Genomic DNA, 20,937 nt, shown 5'->3' with positions numbered 1-20,937 from the left:
CTCCCTAATGCTTTTTATCCCTGTTTCTGTTCTGTCTTGTTACAAGCACACATGCATGCAGATCTTGTTAACTCATTTGAAGGAACGCCCCCCCAGCCATCTGGTACCAAACGCAACACCTCCATTCATCAGGATTAGGTCACTAATGAAATCTCCAAGCAGAATGGTCCCAATGGGGCCAGCAGGGCAAATCTGTCTGCAGTGGTCTCAGTGGAGGTGGGGAAGCAAGCAAAGTGCAAGAGCTGAACATTTGCTGTGCTGGTCCAGAGCTAGATACTGAGACCCCACATCTCCAGAAAGATTTTCCCAGGCACAGCTTTTTGACCTTGGGAGGAGCCGAGTGTGGTGCCTCTGTAGCAAGCCCAACATAGGCTGGACAAGTGTCATGCAGATGTACAAGGCAGCACCATGGAACACGGTGCCCAATATTTCTGGGAAGCTCCAGACCCCTGGAGCAAGCCATGGCCAGAAGAGTGGACATCTCACAGCAGCTGGGGAAAATAATATGTCAGTGGGACATTGTTTCTCGGGAAATGATCAGCCTTTGGGCCAATCCGAGCAAATAAACAGCTCTACGCAATCTGGTGAGTTTATAGCAGGTCTGCAGATAGTCAGCTCTTCAACACGCAGTTTAAGGGAGTTGGCCTGAATTAAAAGATTTTGCTTGTGTAACTGCTCTAGCTTTGCTGGAGACTCAGCTTAGAGCCAGTAATAAATTCTCTTAATGGCAAAACTAGACTGGTTCTTGACAGCGTAAGCCATTGGAAACTGCAAAAGGAAATGGCTGCCGATGTAACTGCATGGACACTGCGGCCTTGGCTGGCCTGACTGTGCTGGTTAAGGGACAGAAGAAAAACATCGCCTTCCCCTGCAATCCGGACACCGATGCCAGCAAGATTTGTAAGGCAGACGCTGAGCTGCTAGGCCTCTCCTTGGCAGGCAGCGGCTGCACGGAAAAACAAGCGAGAGGAGAGAGAACGCCAGCACTGATAGTGCACAGTGAGGGACTGCACAGGCAAGAGACTGATGTACAACAGAGCCCCACACAGAAATATCCTACATCCCAACCCCAGCCAGAGGCCTGAAGATAAGGCACTAGCGATCTACTAAGCAATGGCTAAAAGGACAATTTTAAGCGCCCTGAGGAGCTTCGTGAGGCTCAATGAAGGAAGCTCATGATTAAACATCCTTTTTTCCTTTTTTTCCTTCCTTTTTTTTTTTTTTTTTTTTAAACATGTAAAAAAAATCTCTCTTTGCATTCATTTTTCACTTTCACAGACTTTGTGCTCCCCGGGTTCATCTCAGCCTGAGCCAGTGGTGCTGAAAAGTTCACATGAAAGATTGCCTCCTGGAGACTTCCCTTTCCATTTGGCCCAAATAGCTTACATAAGCTGCAGAGGAGCATCCAGCAGCAGGCTGTTACCTGACCTGAATTCAACTCCAGAACTTTTCAGTTTGTTCCACTGTTGGGCCAGGAACATCCAGACAAGCATCCTTCTGTCCAAGCATGGCCAGATGTGGCCTTCCCAGAATCACGTGGAGGCTCTTTGAGGAACAGCTGAGGAAAGGCTCAGGAACACTGCATGAGTTACTACCTCAGCCCCTGAGATGAGAAAACTCCCAGCCATATGGGTACATATAAATGAAGATTATTGCAAGCTGAGAAGAGCTTGCTCTGCTCCACACCTGTTCCTGTCAAAGGTGAGCATGGCATCAAACTCAACCACCTGAAAAGCAGAGGCAATGTTCACCAATATGTTGAAAACATTAATTGCTTCTGGCTTGCTACAGGCTCAGAGGCCTTGCCCTCCTGAGGCATAGCACAACAGAGAAAGCTCAGCTCTGCCAACCGTGCACTTGGTGGAGATGCCCTACATGAGCTTGGGAAACTACAGAGATACCTGAGCTCTGTAGTTTGACCCTTTCTAGCTGACATGTAGCCCAGTGATGTGCCAACACACCATGTCAGCCCCAATTAATTGCATCTTTGTCTCCTGGCTATCATATTTGAGGGCAGCATGATCGTCATTTGTCGGAATCCAGGGGCAGGACCTTACCAGGATGACACCGTGTACGTGGCCGTGCTGTTATCATTGTCAAGAATGTTTTGATCCGGTCCTTTCCAGGTTATTGTCGGTTTGGGCCGGCCGCAGACTTTGCACTGCAGCATCACCGTGTCGCCAAGCAGGCAGGTGATATCCACCAGCGGCACAAGAAACTCTGGAGCCACTGGAGAAAAACATGGGGGAACACCTTTTAATGTACAGGAGAGGATGTTCTCCCCCTAACTCTGGAGAATGCATTATGGGACCAGTTGTGGGAGGTTTTTTAGGAGGGTGATGTGTAAGGGTTTAGTTCTGTAAATCTGGCTCCCAAACTGAGCATCCTGGAGTTGTTACCAAAACTCTACCTTCAGGGAGGGAGGCAACAGGGACAGGCTGTGCTGGGTCTCAGCTCTGTCAGGACAGCAAGGCTGGGTACAGGTGTGCGTGTTGGAGGGGCAGGTTTGGGGACAGTGCATCATTTCAGACTCTCTGAGCCCACCAGTAAGCAGGGACCACTTTCCCTGCCCAGTGATGAAGAGCTGCCTTCACTGTGACTGCTGACGTGGGGGAAGCATGAGGCTCCCTGGTAATAGATCCCAGCTGCTGGCTCAACCCTCCAGGCAAGTCAGTGCACAGCTGTCTTTAACTCACCTTCTTGAATGAAATTGGGGTTGATTATCTGAAAAATACAAAGAAATAAGACATATAAAGAAATCATTATTTTTCTGGACCATTACAAAGAGACGTCTTGGTTTCACAAGGTAACATGGTGAGGCTGACCAGAACTGCAGACACACTGACCAGTGGGTACGAGCAGTCTCCAACAACTGGCAAACACAGCAAGCTCTGGTGACAACTGAACAAGCCAGTGCATGGTTGGAAAAGACTACAAGAGCTACAGTTTTTGTAAGGCTGTAAGGCATACTTCGTGTCAGCTGCATCACAAGTAGCAGGCACAACAGTAGGGCTGAGGGAGGTGGATCGTGCTTTCTCTTTGCTTAGGTGATGCTCAAGCCATTGACTGCTTTCTACCTGGATGTGGTTCGTGCCCCGTGTGCCCAGCTCCAGACCCACCTGCAGCACCATGCACCTGGGCACCTCACCTGCGCGTTAGCCACTAACCAGCTCTGGGGAGCTCCTGCTCAGCTTTGGGGGGGGGAAAAAAAAAAAAGGTAAAGGGCTAAAACAAAAATGCAAGCCTCTTTTCATATCAGTCCTGCAACATCCCACGGTCTATTGTGAGTAAAACGTCACTTGGGTCAAAGGGTTGCTGGAAACTTTGTAATCGGCACGTAGGATTGGATGACTCAGCTATTTTGTCTAACTAGTTAACTGATCAAGTTGGCAAAGACTTGAAAAACTAACATTTCGCCATGGCCTATATATGTCAATTACATTCTCACATGCAACTCTACTCTCTGCTATCTAACTCCATAATGGTATACCATAGTTTAAGTTTTAGCTTAGTTTTAGCCTCATTAACAGGTTTAATTACCTAATAATACCTGGTTATTTAAAGTCAACTTAATAAATATCAAGCAGCATAGATACCACTGTGGTTTATCTCACCTCAAATTTCTTTGTTACTATCTATTCCGGAGCAGTTTTGGAAGATGCCAGTGAAGCAGTGACCTAATTCATGGTCTGCGAAAACTGATGGGAGTTATTGCAGTGGGCCAGAAAACAGGCCACAAAGCAGAAGCAACAAGCCTTCAAACATGTAGATACATCTTCAAGATGCATGTTTATTTGGGGGGAGTTAAAAATTGTTTTCCAAAGTGAGTGGCTCGGGGTGACATCCAGGAGGCACTTGAGTACATTCAGATCTGTTTCAGCTTCACAGCCCCTTTTCATAGCCCTAGGATAACCTCTGGTACCAGCACCGAGACCTCTGGCTTCGTTCACCCCCTCAGCACCAGAACAATATGGCACAACCTGGACTTGTTGCTCACACAGAGGCATTATTTTCCATGGAAATATACTTTTCATTGAGCATTGAGATTTCAAACATTTCACTCCCAGCATCCTGGAAGGCGCCCACCCCCCTCTGCATCCCTAGAGAGGACAACCAGCACATTGATGGCCTTTTGTGTCCCATCTATCACCCTGCTGTCAGCCTTTCTCCTGCAACTGTTGCTCAGTGGGGACCAGTGGGCAAGAAGACAGCACAGTATAAGAGGGCACTGGATGAAGCAAAACATCTCCCCACCTGTGCGAAGGGAAAGGGGGAGACAGCACTCCTGATTAAGTTACAGCACTCACATGGCACTACAAAGGAAGAAAAAGCAGTCGCTCTGGATAGAGATTTTCATCTAAAAGCCATCACTTGCCACTTCTCCCTAAATGAGACCATCCATTTATTAGATTAGTAACCTGAGGCATCAGTTCATTTGCACATAAATCTTCATTTCTGGAACATACATACATCTCCCGTAGCTCTCTCCTGCCTTCCCTGCAGCATGCACTAAATTCCCTTATTATTCACTGAGTTCTGTCCTGGTAGGATTAGAGGCTGGGATAAATAAATGCTCCTAAAACTTTATATTAATTTCATAGCTCTAAAGTATCCATTAGATGATACAGCTACAGTGTTGTATAATTTACAGATATATCTATAAATAAATAATGCTACATTTTAAATAATTTCCAAGGCATGACCAATTATAATAATTGCCTTACCAATGCTTTTTTCCATTGCCTTAACAATGGAATATCATAGAAGAAAAATTACTGCTCTTAGATGACACTGGAAGAGCCTCAGGGTAATATTTACATTTCCTTTGATAAAACTTCAGCTGTTAACTGATAAAATGCTGCCTAAAGACACCCCAAAGCCATATCTCAGCTTTCACCTCCTGTAAGCTTAGACATAACTAAAGCCTTTTGGCAAGAGGATGCCAAATACTACTGAAACTATCGAATACATCACATATTTTTTCCCCACATTTCCTGAGCTGTAAGGCTGGGCTGCCAACCAAGCCCTTCATAACAAGATCCATGCTTCAGCTAAACAGCAGAGGGCATGTTTACTCCAAGGCAAGCAGCTCAGCCTTTTGTAAACACTTCACAGCACCTCTTGTTCACCGAGTTAAAATAAAATATTGACTCATTTGCTCATGCTGGTAGCAGTCAGCAGCATACACTATTTTCCTTCTCTTAAAAAAAATAAGCCAAATTAATGACTCGGGAAACAAAAATGAAATGAGCTATAGAAGAATTAAACCAACTGCAATTTGTAGGAAAAGATCTATTAGCCTCTCCCTGACTCGGTCAACTTTTACTGTGGGGATTTTGGAAAGACACAAGCTTCCCCTCCGTGAAAAAAACTCACAGGAGAAATTTCTTGACAAGTAGAGCGAATAAGGATTATCCTACATGTGGGTAGATGCCACCAAAGGGAAAGGTAACTTAAGTAGAGAGAACGGTATCTGATGAAATGTTTGATGAAATGAATGGCATCAGGCCTTTCTGCCCCTTTGGTGGGGAGCCATCCATCTGCACGGATGGGCTCAGCTGTCTTTGAGACTGACATGAGAAATGTTGACTGTGTCACACGGAATCACAGGTTTGAGTAGGAAGGGACCTTTGAAGATCACCTGGTGCAACTCCCTGCGATGAACAGGAGGACTGTGTCAAAGGCCGTATTAAGTCCAGGTAGTTGACATCAAGTGGCTCTTTCTTTAACCACTGATGTAGTTACACCATCACAGAAAGCCACTAGATTGGTCAGGCAGAATTTGCCCATGGTGAAGCCATGCTGGTTATCCCGTATCACCTCCCCCTCTCTCATATGCCTTAGCATAGCTTCCAGGAGGATCTGCTCCATGAGGTGAGGCTAACAGGCTGGTAGTTTCCCGAATCGGCCTTTCCACCTCTCTTAAAAACAGGCATGGCATTACCTTATTTCCAGCCACCAGGGACTTCGCCTGACTGCCATGTATTTTCAAACATCATTGAGTGGCATGTGCATCCATCCTCTTCCCCAGGTCAGGCTTTTGCTGCAGAGCTGCCAGCCATGGTGTTCCTCTGGTTTTGAAGGCTACTGTGTGTTCCAGGCACTAAGTTATATAACACTCTACCATCTACCTGCAGACGAAGCGGATCACTTCTTCCTCTTTCAAAAGCTGAACTGCAGCAGCTGTGCTTCCAGCTGACTTGGCATCTAATGAGCCACCCACCCTCTGTCTCAGCATCCCTGCCCTGTAAGGGCAGCAGGACAGGAGCATGGCTGCTCCGAGCAGAGAGAGAGCTTAATGGGACCTGGAGAGGTGGCTTATGACCTCCCCAGCAATATCGAAACTGCACTGTGGTGTTACGACACAGAGCTGTGTGACAGTCACATCAGTGTCCAGGACCCCAGCCGTGGGTGTGGAGCTGCAGGCTGATTCACAGGGGCATGCACCTTCTTCTCAGAAGAGGAACTGTCTGTCCCTGTGCAATTAGCTGCAGACGTGCAAAGAGACTGTTTGATCTGCTTTAATTATAGGTTACTGCTATCCCTCACAAGGCTACAGATGCTCCATGAGCATCTGCTCCTACACTCCACGTGCCCAGCAGGTCAGCTTGTACCTTCTGTTTTCTGAAACAATAGAAACTATATTTCATTTCCATTCATATTTGTTTTCATTGCATACTGATAAACTGAGAGAAAAGAAGCAGCCACCCAGAGACACAGCTCCTATTCCAAATTACAATGAATGGAAAGTTCTCCAGGGCCAGCACATCCCTGTGTAGGCAAAAATACAGCAACAGCATTTTAGTGCTTTGAAAACAGCCACTCAGTTTCAGCTTCCCAGTCTCACTATGCGTGTTCTCCATGTTTCTTTCTTTCTGTATTTCCCCTTCAAACAAAACAAAGTGCTTCAACAACCAGAATCTACTGAACAGAAATGTTTTATAAATAGCAAGTAAAGGTGGAAGTGAAAGGGACTTCACAGACATAATGACCAGCTTTCTGGCTTCTCGCACAGGGAATAGGCTGGAGGGAAAATGTACTGATATTTCCAAGGAATTAATTAATGGCTGCTTTGCATTTAGAGATAGGTCTCTATTCTGGCACCAGGTGCGTGTTCTCATGTATGACAGGAAGACATCAGCATGTTAAGGGTGATGGCCCTGTAAGAAGAGGCTGGGCGACCCACCCAAGGCTGCAGTAATAGCTACCAACGCCTTCATGACCAGGGCAGGGCTGCGTGCACCTCTGAACGGTGGTGGTTGGGCAAGGACACAGCTCTCCATCAGCATTCCTGCAGTCCATAGAAGTGTCACGAGCTGAGCCAGGTGCAGAGTATGGAGAGCTGACTGCACGCAAACAGCGTGAGGTCCTAGGTACCCTCCACTGGCAATTTTAAGTCGTGTGAGCTTTTCCTATTATTGAGCATAGTCAAAACACGGAAATCCTCTGCAAAAGGAACAGTGATCCTCACCCAGCTCTGTGTATCACCCCTCTATCTTAGCTGATTTTTTTTTGTTCCACAGGGCAATTCTGAACAACCTAAACCTTAAACAGGTTTATGCGCAGAAAATGGACACTGCCTCATAACAAATAACATATGCTTCCAGTTGTTACCTGTGATTGGCAAAACACTCTCTGAAAACACAAAGACACTCCTGAGAATAATGCAGCATTAGTGGTAAGCACCGTTCAGCCTCAAGTATGGCAGCTGGGCCAAAGGCTTTCCTTTAGTACACATCCCCTTCTCAAAGATGTATTTATTGACACAAACACAATTAAAATAGCAGAGAGCCTTCAGGTTAAAAGCTTCGGTGATGCATCCCAAAACTTTTCTATCCCCCCTCCAGGAGGAAGATCAGCTTCCTTCTGTGGGATGTTTGTAGTACAGTCTGGCTAAGAGCATCCTGCAGATGTGATATCCCTGTTTGCCAATGACTTGCCCTACTACCTCTATAAAATCACAAAGGTCTCACAGAACCTTTTCCTTGCCTTTCAGCCTTGGTACAACGTACACAAGTGCTTAGTGCAGTCACTATATACAGAAAAATGGGCTCTGCTAGATATCGAGAAGAACCAGATAAATAGCTCTAGTGAATTTAAGCTCCTTCTGGCTCTCAGTATGGTGTATCTTGGTCACTCCACTAGAATCGATGGCTTCACACTGGAAAAAGTAGTGTAACACATCACAATCTGAGTAACCTTAGCTGTATTAGTCTTGTCTATAATACAAGTACATTAAAGCAACTAATTTTATTAAACCCTTTCAGAAATGCAGTTTCCCACTATTTAATGACATCACCTGCTAGGAGAAAAAATAAACTTTGTCTTTTCTGATCTAGATGATTTAAAGCACCTGCTGTGGTGCAACAACATTTGCTCCAGTAATTCACAACACAGGTCTGACTAGCAGCTAAGCACGCGCTGTCAGGACAAGTGTTTTTAATGTAGAAAGCTGCTACATTTCTTGGTAGTTGACACGCAAGCACAATCATTGCATTGAACGAGGTCATGGGTGGGAAGCAGTGACTGGGGGCAGCTTCCAGCTCAGCAGGAACTAGTTCCTCAACTTCCTCCATTGCTGCTATCACAAAGGTGGCCCAAACTCCAGTTCACCACCTGGTAAAACCAGAACTGGTGCTCTGTGTGACTCGTACTTAATTGGCAGGTATGTCCATGAGCGACGCAGACCCACCAGCTATCCTTTCAGCAAAGGCATTTCAAAACAGGCACACGTTAATGGAAAAAATAATGACAAGGATGATTGTCTCTACCTCCATGCTAGTATTGGGGTCAAGGTCATCACACTCTGATTCCTCTGAGCTGTTTGTCTCCTTGTTTGGCAGCATGAAGAGGAAGAAAGAGAACAAGAGGTTAGAGGAGAGATTGGTTAGACAGGGCAGAGCAGCACAGGGGTTGTGAGCATGGGAATGGGTAACAGGACAGAAAATGTTCCAAAGAAAAAACCCAACTCCAAACAAAACCAAACCAACAAAACAAGGAAAGCAAAGGCGAAGACATGCTTTGGCAAAGAAGAGGCAGTGATGCTGCAGGCCGTTCTGGCAGCACAGCAGCAGGGAAGCAGCAGAAGAAGCACCGTGACCACCATGCTGCAGCTACTGCTGCCCTGAGGCCGGCCCTGGGTGCGAGGGGCGGGTGGCCTGTAGCGGCCTTTGCACATGCCATCTCTGTTTCACTAGGCAGGCGTGACAGAAAGCCTCCAGAAAGGAAAACACTTAATCACGGGCTCTCCTGGAAGGGGGTGGATCCATAGTACATGCTCAAGTGCTTTCCTGAATCAAGGCTGGGCTTTGGTTGTGTCAAAACCACAACAAGCGTTTGCTTGCCTCTGTTGGGAGGGAAGGCCCCCACATTAGTCCCGAGCAGGCCTCATGGTCAGGTTATAGGGACGGATCCTCTGAGTTGGAGCACAGTAGTCAGGTACCCAGAGCAGAAGATGGAACTTAACCCCACCATTCTGAACCTTTTCCCTACTGGGAGATCTCAAAGAGAGAGACAGACACGGACACACACAGACACACACACAAAACCCTCTCCTGGCAAGATCCAGTCAGCATCTCTTCCCTGTCTGATAATAGGGAAATAAAAAGGTCATTGAGACCATCTCCTCTGAGCAAATATCTTAAATATCTCAAGGTTGAGAACCCCTTATTGTAAGCTGTGGGGAAATTTTGGCCTAAGGAAAACTCGTCAGTGTTAATAAGGCCATCATTTCACCCCGTTGGCTTTCTCACTGCTGCAGCTGCTCCAATGGTGCTGCAGATAGGGATGGATCAGAGGAAAATCAGACACTGTTTTCCCAATGTTAAAAGCAGTTATTTAACCTAATATATAGCTTTTTTTGGTTGTTGTTTAATGAAGATTACTTACTTGCATGAGGGATGCCAGGAAAAAGAAAACGTAAAACAAAGGCTGCATTTTATCTTGCATGCAAAAATCCTGCTAAAATGGATACTAAAAAAAAAAAAAAAAAAAAAGAAAAAAAAGATAACTGAAGTGGGGAAAAAAAAACAAACCCCAAATTGCCGCCCCCTCCCTCTCTCAGGAGAGGATGCTATAGGGGGTGAAAAGGATGGGAAGCAGGAGAGCGGCACACAGCTTTCAGATGGCCTTACTCACTTTAACAGAGACTTTGTTCCCCAGAATATCCTTGGATTTACGTGGCCCATTGGCTTCATTTTTGCCACTGCTCTCCTTTTCCGCCCGCTTTCTCATGCGCAGGGTATGCCATGAACATGACTTCCTGTTGTACCAAAAAACGCAGCAATCAAATGGCAAATCATAGTAGGAAGGAAGGATTTGGAAAGGGGAACCAGCATCCACGTTTGCGATTACTGCAGTTCCCTAGAAGGTGAAAGCCACTGGCAATATGCCTATCTCTATTTGAGCAATGAGAGTTGAAGTTAAAAAAGAAACCAAACAGTTCTGCAAAGCAGATGTTGTGCCACACTTGCTATTTAAATGCATGGAGCAGGAAAAAAAATCCCATGATGGAAGCAGGCAACTAGAACTTGGTCATCTGGTTTCAGGGACTTCGTCTTGCATTGCCACAAACAGAAATTTCTTTTATTTTTGCTACAGATTAAAGGTCAATTTAGACCTCAGTCTTGTTGGTTAAAGCAGTCAAACAAATGCAAATAAACGAGAACTGTTTTAATAGATTACACAGTAGAGCAAATTAAAAATTTTAAGACATTCAAGGTATTCTTCTCTACATGTTTCTCAGAAGATGAATAGCTCAAAAGATAGGAGCTACATCATTAACCTTCCAAGAGATAAGTCATTCCCTAGAATGACAAGCTCTGCTATGCCTCTCAAGACCAAGAATTTCCAATTAGTATAATATTTGATTTTGCCAATCTGGAGAGAGAGGATGTCAATCACTCCATGCTTTTTGGCTAGTATCACAGCAGGCACGATTTGCAGTACATTTTTCACCCCTCATTACTGCGCCTATGACCTTACTCTTGGAAAAAAGAAAAAAAGACCACGTCACCCTTTGTAAGAGCAATGCTGTGTTGACAACAGAAATTGCATGTCAAAGCAGACACAACAAAAAATCAAGAAAAAAATAAAACACTTCTCAATATGAATTTCATTTGGTTTAAATAGTGGGCAGGTTGGGGAGGATTTGGGAAGGGTTATGTCGTCCAAAGCAGAAAGCTTTCAAAACAGCAGTGTGATGAGCTGGGATCCAGGTTCAAAGCATCTGCCCACCTTTAAGTCATGCAAATTTGATTTGCATGTTTTAAGCCCAATGTTTGGCACATGTCATGTCTACAGTACCTTGATACATTTTACAAAGCAAGTTGCATGTAATCCAACGACCACCTGCGATGCCAATAAAACGCAGTATGTTAGCAAGGGAGGACTCAAAGGATGCCCCACACAGCTGATGTTCCCCCAAGAATGCTGCGGCCATTTCATAAGCATTTTTTTTGTTGTATTTCAGCAGCTGGTTGAAGCTGCGCAATAGCTCATTTTTAAGAAAGTAAAATAATGTTCTCACAACAACTGGCTGCACTGACATAAGACTAAAATGGTTCCTACTGTGTTTGTGTGGTTTTAACAGCTGGCATGGGCAGTTGTGTTTTTGGCACAAGGAGCACCAACATGCCCTGCACATCCCGGCCAGTAGGTGCTGCCTGATATTTGGGCATTTCTGGAGGAGGTCCAAATTAGGTGTGCAGAGCAGGGGATGATATCCAACACATCAAGACTGTGATATTGTCCTTTAAGTTGAGTCAAGGACATGGCTGATGGACTTCCTGACCTTCACCTATCACGATGCCAGCACTACTGCATCTACCACATATTTTGCATACAATATTTGTCAACAGAAGAAACAGTTTTATTACTTATACTAATGAGCCCACGTGACCTGACAGACTAGATGGGGCTGAAGATAACACCCGCTCCAGGTCATTTTTAACCCATATGACTTAAAGTGTTAAGTCAGTCAAGCATGTTTTTGTTTCAGGGTTGTTTTAGTTGTTTGAATCTGAAAACATGATTTTAAGTGTCTTTAAGTGTCATCGCAATGAGAAAGAGAGAAATGCAATGCATGTGCCTTTCAATTCTGGTAGGCCTTCCTGGCCCCAATTCTTATGACTGTATCACAGAATTTGACTGTACAGCTGCCATGAAACAAAAGTCTTCACCAGGAGCCTGGTGCTGGGAGTGAATCTAAAGGCACATGTTTGCAGAGCCTGGTCAGAGGAGGAGCCCAGGAATGGCTGTGGCACACATGCAAGAGACGTGCTGAGCAATTCCTCTGGCTTGACATGCGATTCGTAGCAGCATTCAGTTGTATCCCTGAGATCACTGTCTCATGGGTTGAGTCACCGTTTGTTCTTGACCAAAATTTTAGCAGATTTCTAATTATTATTTTTAGTGAAACTGCCACAAAATCTTTCCTCATATTCAGTTCTGTGCTTCAAGGCACTCGTGTAAGATAACAGAATTTGTAGCATACATCATGCGTTACCATGTAGTCGTTCTAGATGGTAAAAGAAATCAGTCGGTATTACTTGAAAAGAGGGTTGTACCTTCAGTATTTAATACCAAAAAACCACTTTCTTGCATTTCAGACTGACAAATTTCTAAAAATCAAGAAAGAAAAATATATATCCACACATTTGTTAAATAAGCAACAAAAAGTTATAAACAAAACAAAACAACAACAATAACAACAAAAAATCAAATAAAACCAAAACAAAAAAGGGTCAAACTAGTTCTTTTACCTCATTAAAACATGCTCATGGTGAAAATTTATTTTACATATTTAAAATAGTACATTTAAAATTAGTTACATGACAGGTACAATGATGAACATTGCGACTATCCATTATATTGCACAACCTGACTTCATCAATATGAGTTTGTTTCTTTCTTTTTAAATAGTGCAAAATACTTTATACAGGAATGTACTTGGATGGGGGTCTTGCAAACCAAAAAATATTTTACAAAAGGAACTGCGAACAGAAAAAAAAAGAACAAACCAAATGAAAAAAAAAGAAAAAGATACAAGCTGTACAAGAAAATTGCCATAGACAACAAAATCTCTCCTCTTAGAGAAGCGAATCTCAGTCCAACACAGGGCCTGATTATTTTTTGCCAGATGCTGTTATAACCCATATATAGATTAGTAACTTAATACAACATAAATATAAGTCCAGTCCAAGCAGGTCCATGTTGGTGTAAAATGGTGTAACACAAAATATGTCTTTAACCAACTATGGTTTTATTTCTCTCCAAAGGATAAACAAAACCCCACATAACGAAAATGAGCAGAACCAGAGCTATCCACCATGGCTGCCCGACGCTGCGTATTGACCACTCAGCTTGTTCCAATAGCACTGTAGATAAAAATCAGCAGGAACTCCCTACCATTTGGATTTATTTTTATTTTTATTTTTTTCCTCAAAAAATCCACATAGTGCTCCCAGCGAAGCCAACATGGCACTTACTTGATGCTTCCGTCGCTATTATCTGTGGTGGATTTAGTGAGGGGAGCCAAGATATTGCCAGGGATCCATCCTTCAGCAGCTGGAGAGTGGTCGTTTGCGGGCTGGTATACCAGGAACATGTTTTGCTGGTTGATAGCAAGGATCTGAACCACCTCTCCTTGATTCACACAGATCTCGTCTTCTTTCAGTGCATAGTAATCTTTAATCACCACCATGGAAGAGGTCCCATTGCACCCTCCCAAATCAGTCTGTGAAAATTGACACAACAGAAACGTGGTGAGAAGGTGGCAGTGAGGAACCTGCCTCTTCTGGCAGCAATCACAGCACTTCATTACAGCCTAACTGCACCAGGGAAGAAGATACAAAACACTTGATAGTGTTAAGGTTAGATATTAAGAACAATTTCTTTTCAGGAGTGGTGAGGCACTGGCATAGGCTGCCCAGGGAGGTGGTGGAGTCACCGTCCCTGGAGGTGTTCAAGAACTGTGGAGATGTGGCACTGAGGGATGTGGCCAGTGGGCATGGTGGGGATGGGCTGGTGGCTGGACTTGGTGGTCTTAGTGGTCTTTTCCAACCTTAATGATCCTATGATTCTATGAAAATTTGTAAGGGTAGAGAAGGACTTTAAGGATTAGCATGACTCTGACAGAAACCAGCTGCCTGCTTCCTATTAGATTTCACAGCTATTCCAGTGGTATAGTACCTGGCTGTGTACTGGTATTGTGGATGAACTATCTGTGTGGAACCAAATGTGGCAAAAAGACCATGAAGGCTCGCATTAGAAGCCAAAGTAATACACATTTCATAAATATAAATCTTACTGGAAGGAGGCTTTGGTCAGTACCAGCCAACAGCTGTGTCCAAACACAGCTGGACTGTTACTGACTCTTTGGTGGTTTCTGTGAATTGTGTCTGGTGTAGTGCACACACACCTGAATTACAACCTTCATTTGGCACTCTGCGGTCCAAACTGTTTAAACCATCAGAGTAGACCTGTTCAGGAATGGGTGGTTAATGGATGTTAGAGAAGCTTGGGTATTACTGCTGCCAGTACTGCAAAGGGAAATTCAGTTTACCCGATCTGCAAATACAGTGTCCTGAAAAACCCTGGGTTCGGCACTCCAGGGGCAGGCTCTGTCTCAGCTTTCTAGCTGAAGAGCCAACTGCCTGAACACCAGAACATTCACAGTCTGCATTCAATTTCAAACCACATTTCATACCATTGCTTCAGCTTGTTGATTGCTGTTGACCTGGTTAGCTGACAATTAGAGCTAACTTCACAGATAGTCTATGGTATGAGAAGCGGGCAATGAGATCATGTTTTATCAGATGAGCTCCGTACCTTGGTTTGTTCATACTTGTCTCCAGGCTGTTCATACCCTGTGCTGCCATTGGAGGTAGATATCTTCAGGGGTGGGAGAGATGGGTTACGGCTTGTAGCCTTCAAAGGCTTCTCAGACCCTACTGGAACAGAAGAATAGGGTCTGCTGTTGGGCTGAGTGACCCTACCGGCCTGGGGCCTCAGCACTGCTGTGCTACTTTCTTTGCGTTGGTACTCTATGGGAGACTGCAGCGCTGCAAAAGAGGACAAGAATTAGCTGTATGTTTCCAATGACATTGCAAAAGGATGTAGAGAGTGCATGGGGTGACTCAATCAGAACAGACACAGTAGTTGCAAAACAAACAGGCGCATAAAATGCCACCCATGGAAGCACAGGGTGCATTCATGGCCAGACAGGATGCAAGCATGTTGCGCTGTACTGTGCGTGAACTGAAGAGCACACTAAAATAGTTGCCATTTACAGCATACATAACTGCATTCATTGTCTTTGAAACTGCACAAATGAAATATCATAAAAACAATCCTGTAATAAAAATAAATGAAAGTCTGAGTAAGAGACGCACGGCTTATTTATAGTGATTTTTGCTTATCATCGGGAAATGTGGATCAAGACCCATAAGTCTCGTCTATATGCTCCCATGAGAGCTTGACTACAAAATTCTCTTCAAATACGATACACTGGAACTTGGCTCCCTATTGACTTTCTATATTAACTGATTTAGTTCAAAGAAATCAACAGAGATGATCAGCAAGTGAGGAAAAATAGATGGTACAATGATATTAAACCCAGCAGCCCAAACCTCACCAGAAAACAGCCGCAAGCAACATCAAACTGCTTCACAAGCCTTACAAAAGACTCTGCTTGTGAGAGAGTACCTTTTGTAGTCATAGATAGAGCTCACACTGGGAAAAGGAGGGATAAAAATGTCAGATGGTGAAAAAATAAAGAATGTCATAAGTTTGCAGGAGAAGGGACAAGGGCTAGGACTCATGTGGAATGGGAAAAAGACAGATTTACTAGGCTCAGACTCCCATCCCCAGACCTATGGGTTTGCTTTCTGCATGTCATGTGGCTTCAGTGGCAGATTTATAGGCAGTTAATGCTGTCTGTGTACATGCACCAGACTAAACCTACTGGAATGCAGGGAGACTCGTCTAGCAAGAGGCAGACAGGAGGACACAATGTCACAGCATCAGCCCAGCCGGGGAACCACAACAGAAAGAATGTCTTTCCCAACAAGAGGAAAAGGAAAGACAAACAGAAAGGCTCAGCACCACACAACATGTTCCCCTTCCAGAGAAAGGCAGGGCTGGTTCAACAAGAAACCACTTGATACTAGAGAACAAGAGACTAAAACAAATTAAGGAGGCCAGATCATTTTTTTCCTCAAAAAGACGGATGTTTTAACAGAGACCTGTAGCAATCTGAAGGACTGCTGGCTCAAAAGCCCATGCAGGGAGTTTATGCCACAGACAGAACCCATTTCACTCGCTTACCTCAACTGCCACTGAAAATGCTTTGGTCCTGCTGCAGACCAGCCACCGAGGAGGATGAAGGTTAGGGAGATGTTTGGCAGTGATTTCAATAATAATGTTTCACTAGTATACACAGTGGATTAGGCTGCAAGGTCTTTAGCAGCAAGACCTGAAGGAGAACATCTCTATCTTGAAACAGTTCATCCTATCCAGTGTTTTTAAAGGATACTTGGTTGAGTGTCTGATTGTGGCTACTAATTCCAGTTAGCTAAGACAGGGGTGCCTGGCTTCCCACCCTCCTGTTCAACATCTGTTAATGTTCTCACAGGCTCCTGGCAAAAATCAATGTCCACGTACTTGCTCTCTCAGGAAAAACTCATAAAACATGATAAAAAAAAGTTACAGATCAATGGCATTTTTTACATGAAGTACATCCATCAGAGACATACTTTCTTTACAGCTCACTTCTTAAAAGCAGGAGACAACAGTCACTATAGCCAATCATTTGGTGCACAGCCTGTTTCATAAGCTTAGCAGCTTTTGTTATTCCAAAGAAAAATATGGAAAGCTTGAATATTACAGTGCAATTGCACCAAGTTTTAGATGTATGAACTGAGTGTGAAGATACTATGCTTTGCACATGGTTCCTTATTTGTTAGGGCTTTCCTAAATAAATCAGAAAATGAGATACAGCTTGAACAAGAACTCACAGGGAGTATCTTGTTATTTAGTTTCTGCAGTGTCGGCTCAGCGTTGGTTTAATATGATTTTAAAGACAGAAAACATCCGCTTTAATGAATTGCAAAGCTAAAGAACATATTTAAAGATTAGTCAGCCTCAAAGAGATTACATCCTAAAAGCCACTTAAATTGTTCTAGACTGGACAAGCTTGACTGGATACAATACCATTTTCTTGGATCTTATTTATAGGTTTAAAGCAAATCCTTAAGCTTGTGTTTTAATATAAATCTACTTTTACTTCTAGCTTTAGAGATACTGAAGATTACCTTTCTAACCCATCAAATTATTTGCTGGAAGACAGGCTACGTAGGGGCTGCAAAGATGCTACAGTAGAAAAAGGGACTCACCGGACAGAAAATGCTGGGAAGATACGAGGGGATAAATTAAAAGGAAAACATGTAAGAAAGATGTGAAAGGACACAAAACGACTGCAGCAGTGTCTGTGGAGTCCTTTCTAGACTTAGAAAAAATTTCTGCAGCTAAGCATTACTGGCCCTCAAGTCAAAAGTTCAAAGTCAACTGCACTGCCACAACATCAGCAAGTTTTGGTACCACTAGTCAAATCAGGAAACTCAGGCTGTCCATCTCACCAAATCTCTTTATGGAACGGAACTATTTTGCAATGACTGCACAAGACCCTTTCATGGCCCAAGCCATGAAAATCAAACGTCAAGTTTTGGAATCATGTGAAACACGCTTTGTCTTCTCAACTCAGCCATAGTTTTCAAACCACTACAAACAGATTTTCTTTGTAACCTTGTCCCATTTAACTTCTGAGAAGTAAAACTATGTTAAATTAAAACTAAAAAACAAAACCCAAACCTGTGAAAATTCCACACTGAAGAAAGGAGAAGTTTTGTTTGGGTCTGAATTGAAAGAGACTCTTCAGATTTTGCAACAAAAAAATCCACAAAATAAAACACCCCAAATCAAAAAAGCTAACACACTGTGCCAAGCCAAAACGTTTTGATTCAAGCTAGCAAATTTCACTATAGCAATCATTTATTAAGGTTTTAAATATAGAATGTTTTTTTTAATGTAAGCTCAATTAAAAACAAAGTTTTGAAATGAATAGTTCAGAACAATTTGGAAATTAATTGTACAAAACAATTTTGGAGCTTCCAAAGAAATATTCCCGCTTTGTTGCTTCCAACAACAGACAAAAAGAGATACTATTTTAATTTTTTTCCTCTAGTCCTGGTTCCTTATTAATTAAATTTGATTCCTTTGTATTTTCAAAATCTGTTTTTGTTGATCGTGTCTGTGTTGTTTTTGTTTTTAATAGAAACAGAGCTTTAATTTGAAATATGATTTCAAACCACCCCAAATCTCTTCCTAAAGCAAAGCTGACATTTTCAGTGGGCCCCTGTTCATGCACAGCTCCTGCGGTTCCCAGGAGGCCTCTTTGCAGTGTCACTGAGCTGGTCCCTTTTCGAAGACCAGCTGATGACTTAAGAGACCTCCTTCACATGTACTCCGTGGATAGCACTTGACCCAGCCCTTACTGACAAGTAGACTGGGCTCTCATTTTCTCCATGGGTTTTTCCATATGAACAAGAAGTTGCTGAACCTTTTTCTCCTAGAGGGACCAAAATGCAAAGATTTTGAGTCCCACCTAGTGTCACTGTTTGGGAAACAGTGCAAAGCCCATGTACATACCATTCAGGAAATCCCTTTGTGTGTCCAGGACCTGGTTGATGTCGTGTACCCAAGCTTGCTGAATTTCTGGATTAGCTGCCTGTAAAATGACTCTCTCAGATGTTTCCCGGCTCATTAGAGCAAACCTGCAGGGATCATTGTCCACGTTTTCTTCAATGACAAGGTAGTTCATCTGAAACAAGCCAAGGTAAGCATGTGTTACACACAGCATGACTTAGCATTACTCAAGAATCAGAATAAAATTGTTGTGAAAAGTTCCTGAAAATAACTGAGTCCAATAACAGACCGTCAAGTCATAATCAAAAGAACTTGCCTCATCTAGATTTAGGGAGGTAAACTTTTAAGCTTAATAAAGCTTTGACAGATATACCAGACATCCATCTGCCTTGCCTTGAATTACAGTTTCTATTTTAAGGTAACATAGACTTGACTGATGAGCTAAAAATTTACTATAACCCATAAATAGAGTTAAACTGTTCTTATTAAGATGTTAATAAGGTCTATCATTCCTTCAATTTAAGTGAGTGTTTACATTTCTTATCCTTCATGGAAAGAAATTCTCTGTCTAATCACAGAAAATTAACATCTTAAATGGAATGGACACTGTACAAGGATATACCAAAAAAAAAAAAGAACACTGATGCTCCACGATATCTTATTTCTAGTGGAAGACACTGTCATCTGCATGTGTTTGCTTGACTTGACCATAGTCACAGATACTCTTCCAAGAAATCTCAAGGATGGGAATTTCATCTGATGTCCTGCAGGATACCATGTCCTTCTGGGCAAGCGCACTCATATCTTTGAATTCTCCTGAGTAACTCAAGTCTACAACAGTAAACAAGAATGGGCTGGCATGGCTTTTCTGCTTTAGTGGGCAATTCAGGCTTAATGTAACAGAAGCTTGACAAGGATGTTAGTTTACAAGATGCTTTAAAAAAGAAAAAAAAGAGTCTTGCCAAATATAGACATCTGTGAAGGCTATGGTCATAACATCCCTCTAGAAAAGGTCCATCTCCTATTGCTGTATCTGTCAAGGCATAGAGAGGTCTACTCCACATCTGAATGCTGTCCAAGCTGCGAGAACTGCGAGATGAAAGGAGTCTCTTCCCTCCCTTCTGTGGGCCCCTGTGGAGTCTGTGGAGCAGGCAGGAACTGTTTTGACATGGAGACAAGGGAAGGGGTGGACTGGGAGCTTGGACAGCGCTCTCCCTCATGTTCTGAGCTGCTTCTCCTCTGGCTGGCAACCAAAGCAAGCAAGTCAATCCTATATGACTCCAAGAAAAGAACTCGTAGATCAGAGACTACTAAGACTACTGTTGGTGTCTCAGGCAGACACATTTGCCAAGGCTGCCCATTTAAGTATTTTGAGAGCTTGAAAGGTATCCAACTGAGCAGCGTCCAAGAAGGGATGCGCTATTCCTGAAAGCTAACTATGCCTCACTGCATAAAGAAAGTTTCTTCACTAATGTAAAACATGATGATGAAGCTTCTGTCACTGTCCGAGTGTGACGGACCTTGGGGACACATATTTGGGAGCCTAATCTCCCTGGCAGACCAGAATGGCTGCATCTGAAGTCATATGTACTTTTTAGTCTAACAGAGACACCTCTGTGGCCCTGACATAGAGGGAAGAAATGGGATCTGTGGTGCTGGCTTGGTCCTCCTGCTGTGTGGGACCTCTCAGGAAGTGTCTCCCAGAGAACTGGACAACCACAATGGAAGATGGGATCAAAGTGTTGCAGTGGGAAAGCACAGGAGCACTGCAAAAGCAAGCAGAAGCTGCAGCAGGGTCTGGGAGCAGGCTGGGAGCGCTGCCGGAGCGCAGACTTCCAGCTGCAGTGGGGGAGATGCACGTGGAGCCACGGGGGATCCCACATTTGCTGCAGATACTCAACAGGAGAATGAGCTGTTTGCCAAATGGAAGAAAAGAGGGACTGGAAAATTATCACACAGAGATTTTAAAGCAACTCAGGCAGTGGAAACAGCATTACTTTAATAAGCTGTTTAACTAGAAAAGCAACCCATACCCTCGAGGCAAGCTAATTTTATTGACATTAGAAGAGATTTATTTTTCTCTCTTTATCTACAACATACAATTCAGGAATTGTTTCCTGCAGATAAAAGCCTCATTGTTATACATACAATAAACTGAAATAAAAATGATTCATGTTATTTCTATCTCCAAATTGAATCATGATTTAATTCAGCAGCAGGATAAAATCAAAGCTG

At 43.4% G+C, this 20,937-nt stretch overlaps 1 protein-coding gene across 10 annotated transcripts in view; it reads right to left on the bottom strand.

The window, feature by feature from the left end:
• Positions 1–20,937, bottom strand: part of KALRN (kalirin RhoGEF kinase) — a 459,310-nt gene that overhangs the window by 10,069 nt on the left and 428,304 nt on the right. For 8 of the 10 annotated variants that reach the window (XM_021400212.1, XM_021400213.1, XM_021400214.1 and 5 more), the window contains 7 exons: positions 18,706–18,877; positions 14,830–15,062; positions 13,488–13,735; positions 10,138–10,261; positions 8,772–8,831; positions 2,697–2,724; positions 2,058–2,229 (listed from right to left, as the gene is read on the bottom strand). In XM_021400212.1, coding sequence (XP_021255887.1) covers positions 2,058–2,229; positions 2,697–2,724; positions 8,772–8,831; positions 10,138–10,261; positions 13,488–13,735; positions 14,830–15,062; positions 18,706–18,877 — 1,037 coding nt within the window. Of the gene's footprint in view, positions 1–470; positions 1,728–2,057; positions 2,230–2,696; positions 2,725–8,771; positions 8,832–10,137; positions 10,262–13,487; positions 13,736–14,829; positions 15,063–18,705; positions 18,878–20,937 lie in introns of those variants that run through there. The other 2 variants (XM_021400220.1, XM_021400216.1) reach the window with 2 other exon arrangements.

Source organism: Numida meleagris, chromosome 5, assembly GCF_002078875.1.
Source record: "Numida meleagris isolate 19003 breed g44 Domestic line chromosome 5, NumMel1.0, whole genome shotgun sequence".
In the NCBI taxonomy this organism is placed as follows: Eukaryota; Metazoa; Chordata; class Aves; order Galliformes; family Numididae; genus Numida; species Numida meleagris.
This window is presented reverse-complemented; position numbering and strand designations above follow the sequence as displayed.